This window comes from Hyaena hyaena, unplaced genomic scaffold, assembly GCF_003009895.1.
Source record: "Hyaena hyaena isolate Hyena2069 unplaced genomic scaffold, ASM300989v1 scaffold_433, whole genome shotgun sequence".
NCBI lineage: Eukaryota > Metazoa > Chordata > Mammalia > Carnivora > Hyaenidae > Hyaena > Hyaena hyaena.
Genome location: NW_024081066.1, coordinates 1274415 through 1293956, shown reverse-complemented (window position 1 = coordinate 1293956; position 19542 = coordinate 1274415). Strand labels below are relative to the sequence as shown.

The window sequence follows — 19542 nt, the reverse complement described above, 5'->3', positions numbered from 1 at the left end:
TAGTGTTTTTCAACTGTTCTATATACTCACTGATCTGCTGTTTATTTGCTCTATCATTATTGAAAAGGGAGTGTTAAAATATCAGAACGTGGGGTGCTTGGGTGGCTCAGTCGGTTAAGCGTGCGACTTCAGCTCAGGTGATGATCTTCAGCTCAGGGTTCGAGTCCTGTGTCGGGCTCTGTGCTGGCAGCTCAGAGCTTGGAGCCTGTTTCAGATTCTGTGTCTCCCCCTCTTTCTGCTCCTCTCCCACTCATGCTCTATCTCTGTCTCTCTCTCTCAAAAATAAATAAATTAAAAAAAAATTTTTTTAAATATCAGAATGTAAGTGTGGATTTGTCTATGTGTTCTTGCAATTGTATTAGTTTTGGGTATTTTCAAGCTGTGTTATTAGAGGAATAAACAATTATGACTGTTATATCCTTGAGGAATTGACCCCTACATCATTATGAAAGACCCTCTTTTATCCTGGTAATATTCTTTTCTTCAGAATTCACATCACCTGACATTAATGCCGCTATCCAAGCCTTTTCTTTTGATTAGGGTTACAGCATGATATGTGTTTTCTCTTTCTTTTTCATTTAACTACGTGTCTCTTTATATACAAGGAACATTTGTTGTGGCCAACATATAGTTAGATCTCACATTTAATGTGATTATTGATATACTTCAGTTTAAATCTACCATGTTCTTATACATATAATTTTGCAATGTGTTAAGTATATCTGTAAGATATATTACTAGGGTTATAGTTGTAAAGTTAAGGGGCATTATCTGTATACTTTGGTAGTAACTGACAAAATATTCTCCTTAAAAATTATATTAATATACATTCCCAACAGCTGTGGAAGAGTGACTACTTCTTCCACAGATATGTAAAAAATGGCATCATTTTGGTTTTAATTTACATTTGTTTCTCATGAGCCAATCATATTTACATATGCCTAGGAGTCATATTTCTTCCTCTTTAAAATGTGTCCTTATATCCCTTTACCCATTTTACAAAAGATGATAAATTTTTCTCTTTTTGGGACTCTTTAGTATCAAGAAAATACACTGTTGCTAATTTTTTCCATTTGCTATATTTATTTTTGACTTAAGTTTCTTTTTTGACATGCAGTTTCTTTTTCTTAAGTTTTATAATGAATCAATCTTTTTTTCTTTTATGACTCCTGAGTTTTATGCCACGATTTTGAGGGGCCTTCCCAACTCTAAACTTAAAAAAAAACATTCCTCATGTTTTCTTTAAACGTTTTGAACACTTAATTTTATTTTTTTAGTAAAATTAATTTTGACATAAAGATATGAACATTGGTTCCAAAAAAAAATTCTTTCCCACGTGGCTCCACAGTTATCCCACAGCTATTTATGAAATTATCTTTCTCCTATTGATTTGAAATATCTCTGTTCACAGAGTAAGCCTTCATATTTTGGGTATGTTTCATCTCATCCTGTTGTTTCACCATCTCTTCTCCAAGCACTTTTATTTCTGCTTCACGCAATTGTTTAACTCAGGTAATTGCTTATTATTTATATTTTCATTTAAGGCAATATATTTGGCCACAGATTTCTTTCTGTTCCAGGGCAACATTTTTCTGGTGAGTGTTTCCTGTGTTCTGCTTCTCAGATTCCTTCCCCCTTTTGTTCTTGAGATGTATTTTTATAGATCTATGACAGCTCCTCTTCAATAAGAGAAGTTCCCTCTGGACCAGCAATTGCAGGTTAGTGTATCCAGTGTCCAGGCTTGTAAGAATTCTCCTTATGACTCAGAGCTATAAGCATGAAAAATTTCTTTGAGCTTCTACTTCTCCCCAGCCAATTAAGATCAGAAGCTGTGGGGATATAGAGAAGTCAGGGTTTCTCACCACAAACCCTTTCCGGACTACCCCCAAATGTTTGACGCCCTCTTCCCTGCCTTCTTTGTTCTTCCTTTCTGACTAATTGGGTCCAGGGGAACTTCTAGCATAAGTTTATAGCCTGTCTCCATGGTTGAAAAAAAAAGAGCCTTTATACTCTTGATGATATTTCAGGGTACACACTTATTTTAAAGAATAAATTGTTCTGCCAGTTTTGTCTGCATCTCAATCTGATATTAACTTCCACATTTTATTGAAGTTTGGTTTAGAGTTCTCTCATTGTTTCACTTTCTTGTTTTTGTACTGTTTTCCACGCCATACTCAGTCGTACTATAAGCCGGAGGCCAATCTTTGGCTTTAAAAATGTTGAGCTATTTTTTCTCGCCTTGACCTCACTCTAAACTCAAAAGTAAAAATCTCCCAAACTGTCTGCCATCTATCTCTGTGTGTATGCTCCATAGGCATCTCAAATTTAGTATGTTTAAAGAAGTATCCTCTCTCAGTTTACCCCCAATATAAGTTCTTCCCCACCTGACTTCCCCATGTCATTTAGTGTATCTCATCAGCCCCTAGTTTCTTGGGCCAAGATCTTAGGATCCGTTCCTGAGTTCTTCCTTTTATTCCAGCCACAGTGCCCACCTTTCAGTTTTGTTTTGGGGCCAAGGTAGTTGGTACTCCCTCCTACTAGAAATTCCCCCAGGAGGAATTTCTTAACCTCTATGTTTCAACACAAAGTTTAATCCTGAAAGACACCTTCCGAATCACCAAGTCTTAAGAAGCTTTTATCATCACTCACTGCTGTTACTCTAAAGACTCCAACTTGATTGTTTTCTTTGTAGTGTTTATCATAGTCTCAAATTAACTTACAATATGACTTGTGTAACGTTGCATGGCTAAAGTGAAGCTCCTCCACCGCCGTACCTCCTCCCCTAGGACGTGGCTCCCTCCTCCTACGACACTAGCTACTCTTCTTCACATCTTCCCAACCTTTCAATTTTGAAATATATATCAATATTCATATCTTGGATCTTCTCTTTCTCTATTTCCATTCACCTTTTCCATAGTTTGTTAATACCCTTAAGTATCATCTATAGTCCACTGAAACCAAATTTATATATACTGCCAGCACCTCTTAATCCAGACTTATGAATCTTAACTACTTACTCAACTTCTCTGTTTAGATATCTAATCTTGAACATATTAAAACCTCAACTTCAGACCTCTAGTCTTCATCTTGCTTCTCCCTTAGTCTTTTCCTTTTCAATAAAGAGCAATCCTATCCTTCAGTTTCTCAGGCCACAAGTTTTAAAATCGTCCTTTAATCCTTCCCCCCCCCCATATATCCAATGTGCTATCAGCTAAATCTTAAAAATAATCAACCACTTTGCCCAAATCCAAGCACCATTGCCTCTTACCTCCATTACCGCACTGCACTAGCCAGGTACTGATTTCCTGGTTTTCACCGTCACCAACCCAATTCTCAACAAAGCAAACACTGTGATCCTTTAAAATGTTAAACCAGATGATGTTATTACTCTGTTTAAAAGACTTGAAGTCTTCCAATCTACTGAAAGTAAAATAAATGTGCTTGCAACAGCCTCAGAGTCCATACATCGTATGAATCCTGTTTCTCTACCTGTCTCCAACAAACACTCCTTTGCTCACTCTGTTTCAGCCACACAGGCTTTCTTGTTTTTCTTGGATTATATTAAGCCAATGCCCACCTCAGGGCTTTTCACTTAGTACTTCCTCAGTCTGGAAATTCTTGTCAGAAACTTCCTTCACAAAACCCTAACCTCCCCTATATAGAATAACAACTCTTCTCCCACAACCTACCTGGTACATCACTACTATCCTCCTTACTCTGGCTTGATCTTCCATACGGTATTTATTGCCAATTGGTATGCTATATATTGTTAACATTTTATTTTCTACCAGCCACATACTCCAATCCTCAAAACGTAAGCTCAATAAACACGTTTGACATTTCCACTTTTATTTACTAACATATACCAGTATTAAGTATGGCATCTGATACATTCCTAGTATCCAATATGTAATTGATGAATGAATGAATGAATAGAACAATGTAAAAGTAAGAAATCAGAAATACATACATATGTGTGTGGATCTCCCAGTGGTAGTATTATATATTAACAGTGAAAGACATGCCTCTCAACAAATGCCAGTAGAACAATCAAGTAGAGAACGAGTTTTTAAATATGAAGACCCCAAAAAGGTAAAACTTAAAGGAAATAATTAAAAAATACTTTTCACATTTCAAAGCAAAATTTTCACAAACAAAATGACAAGTGCCACAGGATCAAAGATATTTAAAATAAGATATCATTTCACATTCTCTTCCTAAAACATAAAGAACGATGACAATACAGCACACATTGGTGACCTACACTTCTCCTAATAAACACGACGTTAAAGCTTTAGTGCTAGCTAAACAGAGCTGAAGATTAACATACATACCCTATGATTTCACATTTCTCTTCTAACTACGTAATTTAAAATCACCGTTTGCTGTTTTACTCCTACTATATGCCCAAGAGAGTACCCAAGAATGTTCTTAGCAGCACTGTGTTTTGTTTTTTGAGAGTGGGGTGGGTGGAGAGGGGCACAAGGGGAAAGAAAGAGAATCTTTTTTTTTAAACTTTTTTTATGTCTTTATTTTATTCCGAGAGACAGAGACAGAGAGTGATTGCGGGGAGGGGCAGAGAGAGAGGGAGACACAGAATCTGAAGCAGGCTCCAGGCTCTGGGCTGTCAGCACAGAGCCTGACATGGGGCTCAAACCCACGGACTGTGAGATCATGGCCTGAGCCGAAGTCGGACGCTCAAATGACCGAGCCACCCAGACGCCTCGAAAGAGAGAGAATCTTAAGAATCTTAAGCAAGCTTCAAGCTCAGCACAGAGCCCGACATAGGGCTCAATCCCATGACCCTGGGATCATGACCTGAGCAGAATTCAAGAGTCAGATGTTCAGGGGCCCAGCAGTACTGTTTCATAAAAGTTAAAGTGCTAAATACATCTTAAATGAGTATCAACATGACAACAAGTGAATTATAAAGACTGGAATTATATATTATATAGCAGTAAAAATGAATCATGTAGAACATGTAACAACATGAACACTGTAAAAAAATGTTACATAGAAAACATTACAGAACTGTTGGCAACACAATACCATTTACATAGAACAATGGCTTTCAAAGCATGGTGTGAGGATCCCTAAAGGTCCCCTATACCCTACAGCATTTCAGGGTCAGAATAAAACTAAGATGTGATTTGCTTTTTCACTAGTTCTCTCTCAAGGATACATGGAGTTTTCCAGAGGCTACGTTCAAAAGCAGAGATGATCATCTAATTTATTACTTCTAATATTAAAAAGATTTGCAAAAAACATAAAACAATGCTCTTCTTTTAACTTTGTGTTTTTTGGTTTTGGTTTTTTTTTGACAATATATACTCTTTCATTAAAATATTACTTATGTTAATGTGAAATGGATTTATTATTAAATATTTATTAGTACATTATTTAAAAATAGTTCAAATTTCAAAAATTTAATGTTTATATGAGAGAGAGAGAGAGAAGGAGAGAGAGATAGAGAGAGAAGGAGAGAGAGAGAGAGAGAGAGAGAGTGAGTGAGCAGGGGAGGGAGAGAGAGAACCAGAGACAGAATGTGAAGTAGGCTCCAGGCTGAGTTGTCAGCACGGAGCCTAACATGGGACTTGAACTCACAGGCTGTGAGATCATGACCTAAGCCGAAGTCAGATGCCCAACTGACTGAGCCATTCAGGTGCCCCACATCAGCTCAAATTTCAAATACAGCAAATATTGATATATAACCCACATAAACAAAAGTTCCTTGAAGCCCTTAATAATTTTTAAGAAGTGTGAAGAGAAGCTGAAACAAAAAAGTTTTGAGAATTGCTGACATCTGATCAAAAATGTATAAAACTAGAACATATAACAAGTTATGTGTATGTGTGTGTGTGTATATATATATATATATATATATATCCCTATATAGTCAACATGCATATAAAGTTAGCTAAGCTACATAGATATAAAAAGTAAATCCATAAGAGGGGTCACCTTATCGGTGTGAGTCGATCAAAATTACAAGGGATACCTGGAAAGATTTCAAATGTGGATCATTATTTTTTTAATGTTTAATTATTTATTTTGAGACAGAGAGGGAGCCGAGCAGGAGAGGGGCAGAGACAGAGGGAGAGAGAGAATATCAAGCAGGCTCCATGCTGTCAGTGCAGAGCCCAATACAGGGCTCGTGAGACCATTACCTGAGCTGGTATCACAAGAGTATGACTAACTGGGCCACCCAGATGTCCACCAAGATTTTATTTTTAAGTAATCGCTACGCCCAACTTAGAAACTGAACCCACAACCCTGAGATCAAGAGTGGCAGGCTCAACTCACTGAGCCACCCAGGCACCCCTATTTTTTCTTTAAAACAAAACAGAAAACCTAGATTTAAAGTAAATATGGCCAAATATGTAGGTAGATGCATATTTGTTTTCTTATTTTATTTACTTTCCTCTATAACTATCAGGGATAGGAACAATCATTTTCTCCAAATTCTTTTTCTGCAACCATTTCTTGTACTTGGTGCCATTAATTTTTATGGCACTGTGAAGTCTACAGTGTGCAAGCTGTTTCTCTCACTAAATTAGCAATTAATAAACATCCTACTGAGATTTAAGCTAGAAACATTTTTCCTTTTTCTAATGAATATAATACATTTTAAATGATAATCTCAGAAAGATTTATAGGAATGAAACTATGAAACACAGAAGAAACGAGGGATTTATAGGAGAGAAGCAAATGGTGCTTCCCATGATTCATATCATAGAACATAAATCAGATGCTGTTAAAAAGTTTTCCATTTTATATAAATTAACTTAAGCATGCATTATAAGAGACAATAGAAATAAAATAGAAAAATACTGGTTCAAATGGATCCCTGTCACCTATATTATCTATATGTATAAATTGCTATGCAGAAAAACATGTTACTATTTCAAAACTGAATGTGATTAGAGCAACACAAATTACCAATGTGACCAAATTTATAATGTTTTTAAATTAAAATATAGTTATTCCTCAATGCAGGAAAGAGTTACTGAGTCTCCACTGTAGTCTATGTCCTGGAGATAAAAAGGGAGGGAACAAGACAGGTAAGACAGGTAAGTAGTCTGCTCATTCCAGGAGGCAGGCTGAAAGTCAAAGTAAACACATGAGCAACGTAACTTCAGATCATGCTAGACACTGAAAATTAAGAAATAAAGAAAACAAAGTGGGATGATCTGATTTAAGAAACTGACGGGGTCGGGAGACATCTCAAAGACTTGATGAAAAGGAAAGGCTCTCTGAGGAGGTACAATTAAGGCTGTCACCTAAGTGACACCAGGACAAGTAGCCATATAAAAATCTTCTGGCTGGAACTTGACCTATTTCAGAACACAATAAGGGGTAATGATGTGGATGAAGAGCAATGAGCAAGGATGAAAGTGATACAAGCTGAGGTCAAAGGTTAGGCAAAGACCGGACCATGTAAAGCTTAGATTTTATTCTTAAGGTAGTAAGAAGCCATTGGCAGGTTTTAGGCAGGTAAGTAATATGATCTGATACTTCCACACTTTGTGAAGAGAAGAAGGACAATAAAGCAACAGGAAGACCACGTTGGGAGGCAACTGCAGCAATCTAGGCAAGAAAGGATAGGAGTAGCAGCAATGCGGATGCAGAGAAATAAGGTACCTCTCTTATCACTGAAATAAAACAAAAGAAGCTAATGGATTGAGTGTAGCCATCAGTGAAATGGAGGAATCGATGATGATTCTTAAATTTTTGATGAAAATTATTGGTTTCGATATGAAATATTATTTCCTTACCTTTTTTTTTATTGTTAGCTATTTTTACAACAGTGGTATATCATTGGTTCCACATCTCTCTCATCTTGCTTGAACCAAGAAGCTAACCAACACATGCTGTTCTCACGGTGATGCCATAAATAAAGAGGATAAGCCCAACTACTCGTGGACATTTTAAGCCTCTGTCTGGATGATGTCTGCTGACATCCCACTGGCCAAAGCAAACTACATGGTTCACCCAAACAAAAAAGGCAGAGAAGTATATTTCTCCTCTAGTAGAAGGGCCTCCAGCACCATATGCCAAGAACACATGGAGGGACAAGAACAAAAACAAATAACCAATCTACCAGTTTCTATGTATTCAACTTAGGAGTCATAACTGTAAAAGGTCAATAGTTTCTGGAAAGCTCCAAATCATTCTTCTAGATAGCCAAAAGTAAGGTATAATTAGTATTCTTAATGTTTTTATTAAGCAATTACATGAGCACTTCAAATTTTATATTACCAATGATTATACTTAACTATGCATGTATATAGTAGAAAAAATAACATCAGAATATTTATTTTTAAATTCTTTATATGTTTATTTAAATGTTAGAGAAACAGAGCACAAGTTGGGGAGGGGCAGAGAGAGAGGGAGACACAGAATCCGAAGCCGGCTCCAGGTTCCCAGCTGTCAGCACAGAGCTGGACTCGGGGCTCGAACCCACAAAGTGTGAGATCATGATCTAAGCCACAGTTGTTGGATTAACTGACTGAGCCACCCAGGTGCCCCTATCTCTGAGATTAGAATAACATGAAAGAGAAACTGATTTAAAAGTTAAGATAATTATATACAGTGTGGCCAATGATAATGAACAACTGTAGGGTAAACAGGCAACCAATGAGAATATGTTTCAAATATTTAAAAAAAATTTTTAATGTTTATTTATTTTCGAGAGACAGAGAGAGAGCGCGCAAGCTGGGGAGGGGCAGAGAAAGAGGAAGACAGAGAATCCAAAGCAGGTTCCAGGCTCTGAGCTGTCAGCACTGAGCCCAATGCAGGGCTCACACTCATGAACCGTGAGATCATGACCTGAGTCAAAATCAGATGCTCAAACAGACTGAGCCACCCTAACGCCCCAAATATATTTTCTTAATGTAAGCCCTATGCCCAACACAGGGCTTGAAGTCATAAGGCCCTGTAAGATATTTTTAGGGGCAGAAAACTATTTACTTATTTTACTTCATAAAATCAAACAATTTTACCATATAGCAACCATCTTATTTCATAATTTTTTAAAGAAAACAGCAAAAATGCTAAAAAACCTGAGAAGAAAAAAAAAATCTACAAATAGTTAACAAAAAAATCCATATCCTTATTATATATATGAAGTTCTTACTAAGCACTAAGAAAATTAAGAATATTCTTACTTCTCACATCGCTTAACATCTTTAGCATTTTCTCATATGCTTAAGATGTTTCTTGAAAGAACAAATGAAGTTATGTGTTCTGATAAAGTTTTGGAAACATGAAACGTACTTTAAATGGAACAAAATGAAATAATCAAGAGCTTTTAATGGAGGTAAACAGAGAAATATGAATTTGTTGTATAAGTTATCACAGTCCTAAGAAGAAGGACCTAAAGAAAGCATTGTTTTATCATGGTTAATTGGCCAACTATGAACAAAATAAATAAAAATAAAAAATGAATAAAAAGAGAGGCTAAAATTACTTCTAGGAGTAGATGAATAATATTCTAGATTAGGGTAAAAGATTCAAGAAACATTCCAATATTAAGATTAAATACCTTAGAATGAGCTAATATAAGAGAAAATACTCAAAGGAAACTCTAGAAACAAGTCTAGGGCAGTGCTTCTCAAACTTCAATGTGCTCAGGACTCACTTAGGAAATGGGTTAAGAGGGAGACAGATTCAACAGACCTCAGATTCTGCATTTCTAAAAACTCCAAGTGATGTCGACAATGTTGATCTTAAGATCACACTTTTAAGCACAGTCTAGGAAACAAGAATTAAGAAATAACTTAGATAAAGAGTCAGTTTTCCCAGAATTCCAGATAATGATCAGGCTTCAGATTATATGCTTTTATCCTGTATCCTTCCAGCTTGGAGCTTGTTAAAGCTGCATTTTTACATTTGTTTTTGTGATTATTTGTTCAATGTATTTCATTCTTGCCCCTACGACTTAACCCAGTGTACTGTTTGGCTCACAACTTTAGCCCTGACACTGACCACGTATCTGACACAGAGCAGGTGCAGAATATTTGTTTCAGAAATAAATGAATGAGCCAATGAATTGAAACACTGAGAGATGTTGATTTGAAAAACACAGAAAGGTTACTGAGGAACACTCCAGTGAAAAGATAGACGTTGATCAGGGTGAGGGTAAAAGCTCTTAACGCAGATTTGATTCTTATCATATTAGATATGAACATTGGTGGCCATGTAAATAAATAAAATTATTTGAGGAGTATGTATAAAGAGGGAAGATCTGAGTAAGCTTTGTTGGACAAACACCCAGACAGTACCTAGAGGGAGAGTGACCAAAGAACAGAGTCAGAAGATTTTGAAAGGAAGAAATTACAAATAATGAAAAAAGTTCTAGGATATATCATCTAAGGCGAAGATAGAGTGAGCAATGAGTTCAGAAACTATGCTGCATAAGCATCTTTCTTGGAATCTATACACATAGAAGTCAGACTTCTGTAAGTTAAGAAATGAGGTGATACGTAAGGAGTGGGACTTGTGTACACAAATTACAGATAATATGAAGATCTGGTGGGAAATACAAAAATACATTTTTTTTTTCAGAGTACTAGGAAACACATTTGTTTCTGAAAATGACCTTAGCAGCCAGGCTGGCATATATGAACAGATGAAGGTCTTGGAATAGAATAACAGAGTTGGGGGGATTAATCGAATTAGGGCACGTAGGCCCCATGTGAAGACAGCAGCTAACAGGGCTCCACTAGATTACTGATTCAAAAGAATGAGAACCTAATTTTGTCAAAATTTCCTTTTTTTTCCCAGAAAAACCAAAAATCTGGATGTGTGTGTGAAATGTCCTGAATTGGGTAAAAATATTCAACCTGTAGGGAACAACTTTACTCTCTGGTCTAAAACAAAACAAAACAAAAACCACAATTATTAAGAAGTAAACAAAAGAATGGCCAAGCAGAAATAAAAATGTGACTGAAATTAAATAACATAATTATCGAGGAATATGTTATGCCGTTATAGCATAAGTAATTAAAGGTTGAGGAGTGGTGCAGCAAATTTTATGGAGTACCAGCAACGGTAACCAAAGGGAGCAGCACTTAGATTTAAAATGAAAGAGCCCATCAAGGGCAGAAGGAAAAGGCTGTAGGAAGGGAAAAGTAGGAGGCTCGGAATGAATGGAAGTCGAACTTAAAGTAAAAATAACATGGTCAAAAGTTGGAAATAATAGACAATTTGGTGAAAAACAACTATGTTCGACTAAAAGAAATGTAGAGTTTCAATTATGAAAATTATATTAATTCACTTATTTTATTTAAAATGTGAACCGTACAGACATTTTACAAGATCTTTTAATCTGATACTATCTAAGAATGGATAATGATAGTTACCTTAAATAGTACTAGTTATACAAGACAGACCATGGAAAGGGAATATTTTGCCTTGAAAATACACCACAACTGAGGGTAAAAAGGAAGCACACGTTCCTAGCTCACTCTGTTCTTAGTCCCTTTGTTGAGTAAGCCAAAAATACTTGGAGCCAGTTGAGACAGAAGATAGACATCTGGCCACTTAAAGCTCCCTGGACCAATGCCATATTCACACATGCTAAAGAGCACACGCAGCAGGTTAATAAATTAATAATCACTATACCAGTCTGGTCTACATTGAAAACTGACCTAAATGATATAACATTTCAATTCCCTTTCTTATGCAAGAGCTTCAGCTGTCCTTCAATTAGGTTCAAACATCTTCTAGATAGGTAAGTAGCATTATTCCCTCATTCAAATGATAATCATTTAGCACTTACTATATGCAAAGTGCTGTTCAAAGCACTATGGTAAAGATAAAAAATTAATCAGTCATGAATAATGTCATGAAGAAGCATATGCCTAATAGGGGAGATAACAGAAGATATATGCATAAATAACTAAGGAAGCTAAAAATCTAAAGAGATACAAGTGAAAAACTATAAATGTTCAAGGAGAAGGAAATACAAAGATCAGAAAGAAGATTCAACCACTTGAGGGTTCCTATTTGACATAAAAAACAAATGTCAGTTTGGTCTTCCAGTTTCCAATTCTTTTCTTAACAAGCTATGTTGCCTTTCACTACTAACACAACTTTTTTTGGCTAAACTCTCAAAGTTTAGGGTCAGTTATCTAATTCTTCATCACAATTTTATTCCACTTGCACATTACACAGAACAAAATCTTTTTACTCAATTCTGGAAAATTGACATGACACATAGAAAACTGCTACCTGGTCCACCAGATTGTTAACCAGAAATAAAAATGAGAGAACAGTGTCTACCAGGAACAAAAATTTGTATTTCCCAGTTCCACATCCATTTAAATTCCAAGAAGAGCCATGGCTGCATGGACCATAATAGTAAGATTTAGAAAGCAGTTTCTAGTTGAATGAAAATACTCATGTTCAGTTGTGCTTCTAAACCAGTCACAAGATCTGAAGTTACTCCACTCCTTCTCTTCTCGCATTCCCTAAACTTAGATGCCCTCATACTTCTGCATGACTGGGATTTCTTTTAACAGTTATAGGACTACCAGGAAACTCTAACACTAACTCTAGAAAACCCACAAACTACACAAAGCTTTGCCGTCGAAGTCTGAAAGGAAAGGCAGAAGGAAAGAAATCAGCCTCCGGTCCTCAAGTAAAAATGTTAATTGTCATCAATGAGACCATCTTAGTTCCACCACTAAAAAATGAGGGAAAAAATCTAAACACAGTAACAATAGCTTTGCACCTTAACCAATTAAGAAAAATTGGAAAATCTTCCATTTTTCCATTCCAAAGATGGAAAAGGGGAAAAAAGAAATGAATGGGTCTTCATTCATCATTCCCTTTAGCAGATCATATAATTTCTTCTACTAGTGTTAAAACATTTATGTGTTGCAGGAACACTGTAACAGGCATTTACCCCAAATATTATTTCTCTTTATAGAAATAAGATAAATATTATAGTAAGAATTTAAGCTCCATGAAGGCAGGGTATTTTGTCTGTTCTATTCATTGATTTATCTACAGCTGAACTGAAAACACAGAAGGTTCTCAATATATCTCTCCAGCTCAACTGTGTTTAAAACACAAAAAGCTCTCAAATACTTGCTGTAAGAATTAATGAATGTGAGAAGAAATTCTGTGACCACTAAATCTAAGAATCGTGATATCATGTCAGAAGGGAAAGAAAGCAGCAGCATTTAACTAGATTAAAATGGCATTCCTCTCATTTTTCTTATCATAGAGGAAAAAGTGACTTCAATACACACCAGCAATTTACAAGTTACCACTTAGATATATGTCCTTGTAAGAAGTTTTTTTGTAGTACATATTCTACCTAGTATCATTAAACAGAAAAACTAGGTAAATAATTAGGAAATAAAACTGAAGAAAAGTTTATAAAATGCATCCATTACAGAATCACTTCTCTGCAACTTCCCCAACTTTGTTCATTTGTCAAGAGCTAAGTTTTCTCTTTATCAATTTTCTATTACTATTAAATTGTTTCACACATGAATATATGAAACCATTAATATTATCAAGTGTTAGATGTTAAAAAAGTAACAAAATGGGTTTTGAATTTTCTTTCAAAAGTGAAAAAATATTTTACTTCTCTTTGCTTATATTTCATCTCCCATCATGTAATAATATGCTTTGATATCTGTCTCTCTCAAAATATTATAACTTCTTGAAAGCATGATTGTCTACCTGTTGAATTACAATTCTCCTGCCTACACAAAATAGATTCCTATTAAAATTCTCTAAAGGGCTTATTTAACAAAAATCAGTCAATCACCAACAGAACCTACAATAAATTCTTGGCTATCTGTCCAAAAGTAAAGGCTTAGGTTCTCTAGTGCCATAGATGATGCAAAAATATTTCTCTTTAACTTTGAATTATATTTTCATATTTGCATTTGACTATGGTGATACGAAAGCTTCACAGTCTTAGAGGAAGTGTACTCTATGAATTTTCAGAAGCAGTTGTTACAGTATCAGAGTTACCTAATTTATTTAATGATTAACTACTTTAATGAAGAAAGAAAGTAACCCAGGCTTTTGAAAGATCCAGGAGGAGATTAAGAGCACCAAAATGGTCCAAAAGAAAGGCTATGCTTTCCCTACCAAAGTAAAGATTGGGAATACACAGTGATTTGCTCCTTCTGTCAATCAGAAAATCAGCACCGGTGTGGCTTTTAAATACAGCTCTAACTGCTTCTCATTTCCCTTCAATTATTTAATAACTAAAATTTACATAGGAAAAAAAAATAGAAGGACCATCTGAGTAGAGGGACCTCTTTCGGGAAAATCTATGATACCATACAGAAAGATCTGCTCAAGATGAGAATATAGCAAAAATGTACAATTAAACATGATTTTAAATATTCTAAGGCATTAAATATTTACATATAAATTTGAATATAATAAACTGTATAATTACCAAATTTAGTTGGACTAAGTTCAACATCGTTAGCTAAGCTCTTTGAAACTGATTTTCTAAGGTGTTAAATCCAAGTAACTGCTAAGAAATGAAATGATAAGAAATGAAAATTCAGCTCTTCAACTAGTAATAGTATCTTCAGACAAAGTAGGAAGTCAATAAGAGTTGTTTATGCACAGAGATTTTTAAAAGTTGCGTAAAAAGTAAAGTTTTATATATTGAAGACTACATTATTGAATATACACAATGATTCCATACTTCAAACTGTTCACTGAACCGGGTATCTCATATTTGTACACTAGAATCACCTAATGGATTTCCTTCTTATTTAAAAATGATCTAATAGTTTTAACCCTGATGTTGGTGGCTTACAGCAAAAGATATTTGCCCTGAATTTTATTGGACTGCACTTAAACATTAAAAATCTCCAAGAATATCACACCTCTCAAAGACAGACCTCTTTCGCTGACATTAATATACCCCTCCCATGTTTGAATTTCATACCACTATCCATAAAGATCATTCCAGACTACTACTCTGTAATGCATATGGGCAATCTGAAAACTACACTCAAATCACAACTGTGACACACCCTCATGTCCTCCATGAATTCTAATCTACTCTCCCCCTCTACTCCTTCAAAGAATTTCTATGATTATAAACCTGTATACATGCATGCTTTCTTCAAATCCCCACTCTGCCACATACAAGACTGTAACCCGGGACAAGTTACAAGGCTTTCTGTGTCTCAGTTTCCTCATCCACGAAATGTGCATAATAGCACCTATCTCACAGGATTGCTATGAAAATAAAATAACTTACTATTTGTAAATCTTTTAGAACACTGACACAGAATGTTTGCTATTATTAATATTTTCAATGCCACTTAAAAATTTATATTTATCATACCATTAAATCTGAGGACATCATAAAAACAAACATCACTCATTTCATAGCAATTCAAATCCTAGTCAAAAGACTCCTAGAGACACACAGAGAAACAGATGGACATACAGTCACATATACACATGTACGCCAACCTCCACCACGCAGCGTACCTGCATCTTTGGGGAACAAACTTTCACCTGCTAAGAGCTACTTACTGTGCAGAGATAAAAGTATATGCAAAATGAATAATTCAAGCAGCAGTGAGGCAGTAGCAAGCACAAAAATAACAATCTGCCTGCTTCTTTTACAATGAGCAGAGGGCTGACATGCAAAAAATTATTTTCAAGGAATCATGTCTTCTTGAATACACTTTGAATCTGCAACAACTCTGAAAAGCAACTTCCTCACTTCCTAGACCACTCCATTTACCAATGGAAAACTGCTTAATTGAGGTTAGAAAACAGTTTTTCATATCACTCACTAAAAGTACTAAAATTGTGCCAAATTTTCATTATTTTATAAATATCACATAGTTAAAAGTACTACTTAACTTTTTGTTTACTTGAGAGGGGAATAAATCCCAAGTACAGATTTCCTTCAGATTCTCAATGGTCAATGATCTCTTTCTAAAAGAACTTGAAGAAATAATGATACTATAAGGAAAAAAGATAGTAGATTCTATGCTGAGTTCCTCTAAATTCAGCACCATATATACTTTGCCTTCCCTGAAAATGTAGCCTATTTTCCAAGCAGCTAAATGATTTTTTCTACCATAAGAAATATCCCTCACCAATTATGGATAATACTAGAAAAGAAATAAGTAAATTAAGTAATTGTCGTAAGTTTGCAATAAAAATTAAGTTTCTGTTTCATATTGTTATTAAAGAAGTAAAAGAAAAGACATACTTTTAATTCATAACCTGTGCAACGCAAAGCTTAAATTTTGTTTCCTTTAGTACTCAAAGTAAACACGTGTATTTACAACTACAGATCATCCCCAAATGCCCAGTAGTACAGGTAACCCGCAAAATTTAAACACCAAACAAAAACTAAACAAAATAAAATAATCTAGAAAACACGTTAATTTTTGCTTAGAAACCAGAATCATGGCATTCTTATTGTTACCTTTTAAATGCTTCCGCTGGGTTCCTCTCACATTCTCCAGGCTGTAACAGGCTTTGGACCGCGGGATCCCTTAGCTTATCCTCATATCCTTGGAGTAGTCCACTGCGGCAGATCTGGGCAACTAGACCTCTAATAAACCCTCCGACACACAAAGTATCAGAGTCCTGGGCTTTGCAGAAATGAAAGGCCAAAGCCTGGCGATGTAAACCTCTCTGCAAGCTTGTAGGTGAACTTGGCCACAACAGCTCAGTACATAGGGCTGTCTTGCCACTGCCGGGCCCTCCTACCAGCAACACACCCCAGGCAGCTCCTTTTCCAGAGACAACACTAGCATTATTCCCAGAATTCATTACAAGGGATGGTGTGTTGACAGCACTATTGCAGCAGTTAGTTTTCTCCTGGAGGCAATGCTGAAGCTTGTGGAAAACCCACTCCCTACAGTAAAACTGCTTCCCCTGCAGTAAACTCGTTTGAGCCATTTTGCAGACTTTCTCTTCCCAAGGATTAGTCATAATAGGTTTCTTATCTTCAACATTTGCTAGATCCTGGATATGTCAACACAGGTCTTTACATCCATTAGGACATAACTTGCATATTAAGTTGACTCTGAATGACACAGTAACCAGTTAGAGTAAAACTCAACAGCCAGAGATGCCATTTGCTAATAGAATGTGCATGACTTTATTTAGCTTTTTACTCTTGATTATCAGCAGAGAATATATCAGTTCAATTGTTGAACTGGTAGAAAACTGCCTGGTTCCAATGCGTGGCAATACTTTTCCTAAATCTTGATGGGTCACATAACTCCATGGTTTTATCTAGAGTTTATGTGATTGTGGATGTTTCAAGTGTGCAGATGTGACAATACATCTGGAAAACTAAAGATAATGCTCAATCTTTCAATTTGTACAAAATGCTTCTCCGGATTCCAAGTGTTAATTCTGTATCTGAAAATTAGATGCAGAAAAGATGTCCATTATAGTAAATGCCATCAAAGAGATTCTACGTATACAGTTGATAGGTAGCTCTGTAGTTCTTGTTGAAGGATAGTCACTCAAAGTAATAGACCTTGCCAGTTTCAGGCATCTGAGCAACTTCCAGGGAGGGAACTGTTTCAGATTACGGTCTTTAATGTGGCAGAAATGACAGGCCACTGTTAACACATTCTTAATCCAAAGCATTGAGAACATGCATTTTTTAGGTGAGTAGATTCTTAATCAAACTGTTCACAGGTTTCTAGCATTAAGATATCTGGGAAATCAACAATTTCCACAATTAACTAAAATAAAACAAAAACATCTTAATGCAAAATATTATGTTAAGAGCTTACTTACTTAAAAGCTTACAAAGGATATAATTTGCCAGTCGAAATAATCTCAAAAACCCATATACTTAAAAAAAGTCCATATACTTCATCTTTGGCACTTTCAAAAAGTTGGACAATGACTCCCAGAATCGTAATTCCATTTTCCTTTCTGTATTTTACTTCCTAAATGGTTATGCTTCCCCAAACAGCTACATTTTAATCAAGTTACCCTAAAAATTAAAAAAAAAAAAAAAAAAAAGCTTTATGCACACACAGTAACATCCTTAAGTCTAGCCAAAAAGGTCTTTCCGATAAGCTTGGTAGAACAGCGCCAGTTAAAGGAAGCTCTATTACACTGCACAGTCCAGCCAGTCAAGGACTCTGTTTACTCGACTAGTCACACTTCTTTGTTGATAGTTTGCAAAATCTAGGGGCTGATTATCACGGTTGCGGCTGGCTGGGAATGGGTTAAAAAAAAATAGAGGGGAGGATGGGAATGATCTTACACGAACGACAAAGCCAAATACAAGTACAACGTGAATCCTTCCTTCCTCTGCGCCAAAGATAAAGGTTTTGGATAGGGGTGAGGAATGGAATCTACTACTGTGGCCGTAGAAAAGGCTGCCGGGGAGAATTCCTTCCGAGACAGCAAAGGGATAAGTAGAGTGCTTCAGGGCTGGTGGGTGTTTGCCTACAGTTCCGGCCTCTAGTTTCAGCTGATAGACAAAAGGAACTCCGGGATTCCCGGAGACGGGAACCACCTTCGGTCCGAGCAGCTTCAAGGAGCCACAGGGGGGCCACCTCCGAGAGGCCACGGACGGAGGTGCAGCCTCTACACCGAGGTCTTCCCTTCCAGAAGGCTGGGAACGCCCCAACACCCCGCCCCGCCCCGAGATTTTGGGGTGTGTCTTCTGGAGGGGGAGGGGGTGCCCGATGCCCTTGCCAATCCCAGCAGAGGGGTCGCCTTCCAGCCGGTGCCCAGTTCTGCGCCCCCACCCCTCGCGCCGCTCCCGCCCCCACCCGACCCACGGCGGAACGAAGGGGACGGAGACTGGAAAGGGTGGGCGGCTGGGTCAGGCTCGAGCCCAGCCACAGCCCCCGAGCTTCCGACCTGAGAAGGGGCCTCGCTTCTACCGCCGATGCCGCCCCTAGGTTACCTCGGCCCCAGACGCCGCCGTGGCCGCCGCCGCCGCTGCGGACTCGAAGCCTCAGACACTTGCTCCTCTGAGAATCCGCGGCCGCCAGCGCTCCCCGGACTCCAACTGCAGCCTCCTCCTCCGCCCGGCCCGGGGCACGCGCTCAGCTCCAGATCCCGCTGTTAGCCCCCGGCAACTGCCAGCTCCAGCTGCCCCAGCAGCCTCGGCCGTGCTCCTCCCAACCCCCACCGACCAACCGCCGCCGTCGCCGCCGTCAGGGCAGTGACTGTCTCAGGCAGCCCGGGACTCGGCCGGCTCCGCCCCGCCCCGCTCCGCGGCCCCGCCCTCAGTCTCAGGCCCCGCCTCCACCCGACCGCTCGGCCTTTCTTCGCCCGCCGGCTCCTCCCCTTGCTCCTCCCCGCCCCCACCGCGCCGGCCCGTCGCCGCCCGTGCCTGGGCGTGTGCGGGCGCCTGGACCCGCGGCCAACGTCGCGGGGGAACCTTTCTGGGGGTGGCTTTCGGGCCCCGCCTTTGGGGGAGGAGGAGCAAGGGGCGGGGGCTGCGTTCTCACGTTCCCGAGCTCACGCGAGTCGCTGCCCCCACCCACCCCGTCACCACTCGGCCCTGAGCCTTTCTTTGTCTTTCAGGCCGAGGAC

The 19542-nt window shown here is 37.8% G+C and overlaps 1 protein-coding gene across 1 annotated transcript in view; it reads right to left on the bottom strand.

Annotated features, from left to right (window-relative positions):
* ANKRD50 (ankyrin repeat domain 50) overlaps nucleotides 1–19208 on the bottom strand; it is a 33021-nt gene extending 13813 nt beyond the window's left edge. Inside the window, exons 1-2 of the mRNA XM_039252971.1 lie at nucleotides 18908–19208; nucleotides 16445–17391 (exon numbers count right to left, since the gene is read on the bottom strand). Coding sequence (XP_039108902.1) covers nucleotides 16445–16956 — 512 coding nt within the window. The 5' untranslated portion in view covers nucleotides 16957–17391; nucleotides 18908–19208. The remainder of the gene's footprint in view (nucleotides 1–16444; nucleotides 17392–18907) is intronic.
* Nucleotides 19209–19542: the final 334 nt, after the last annotated feature.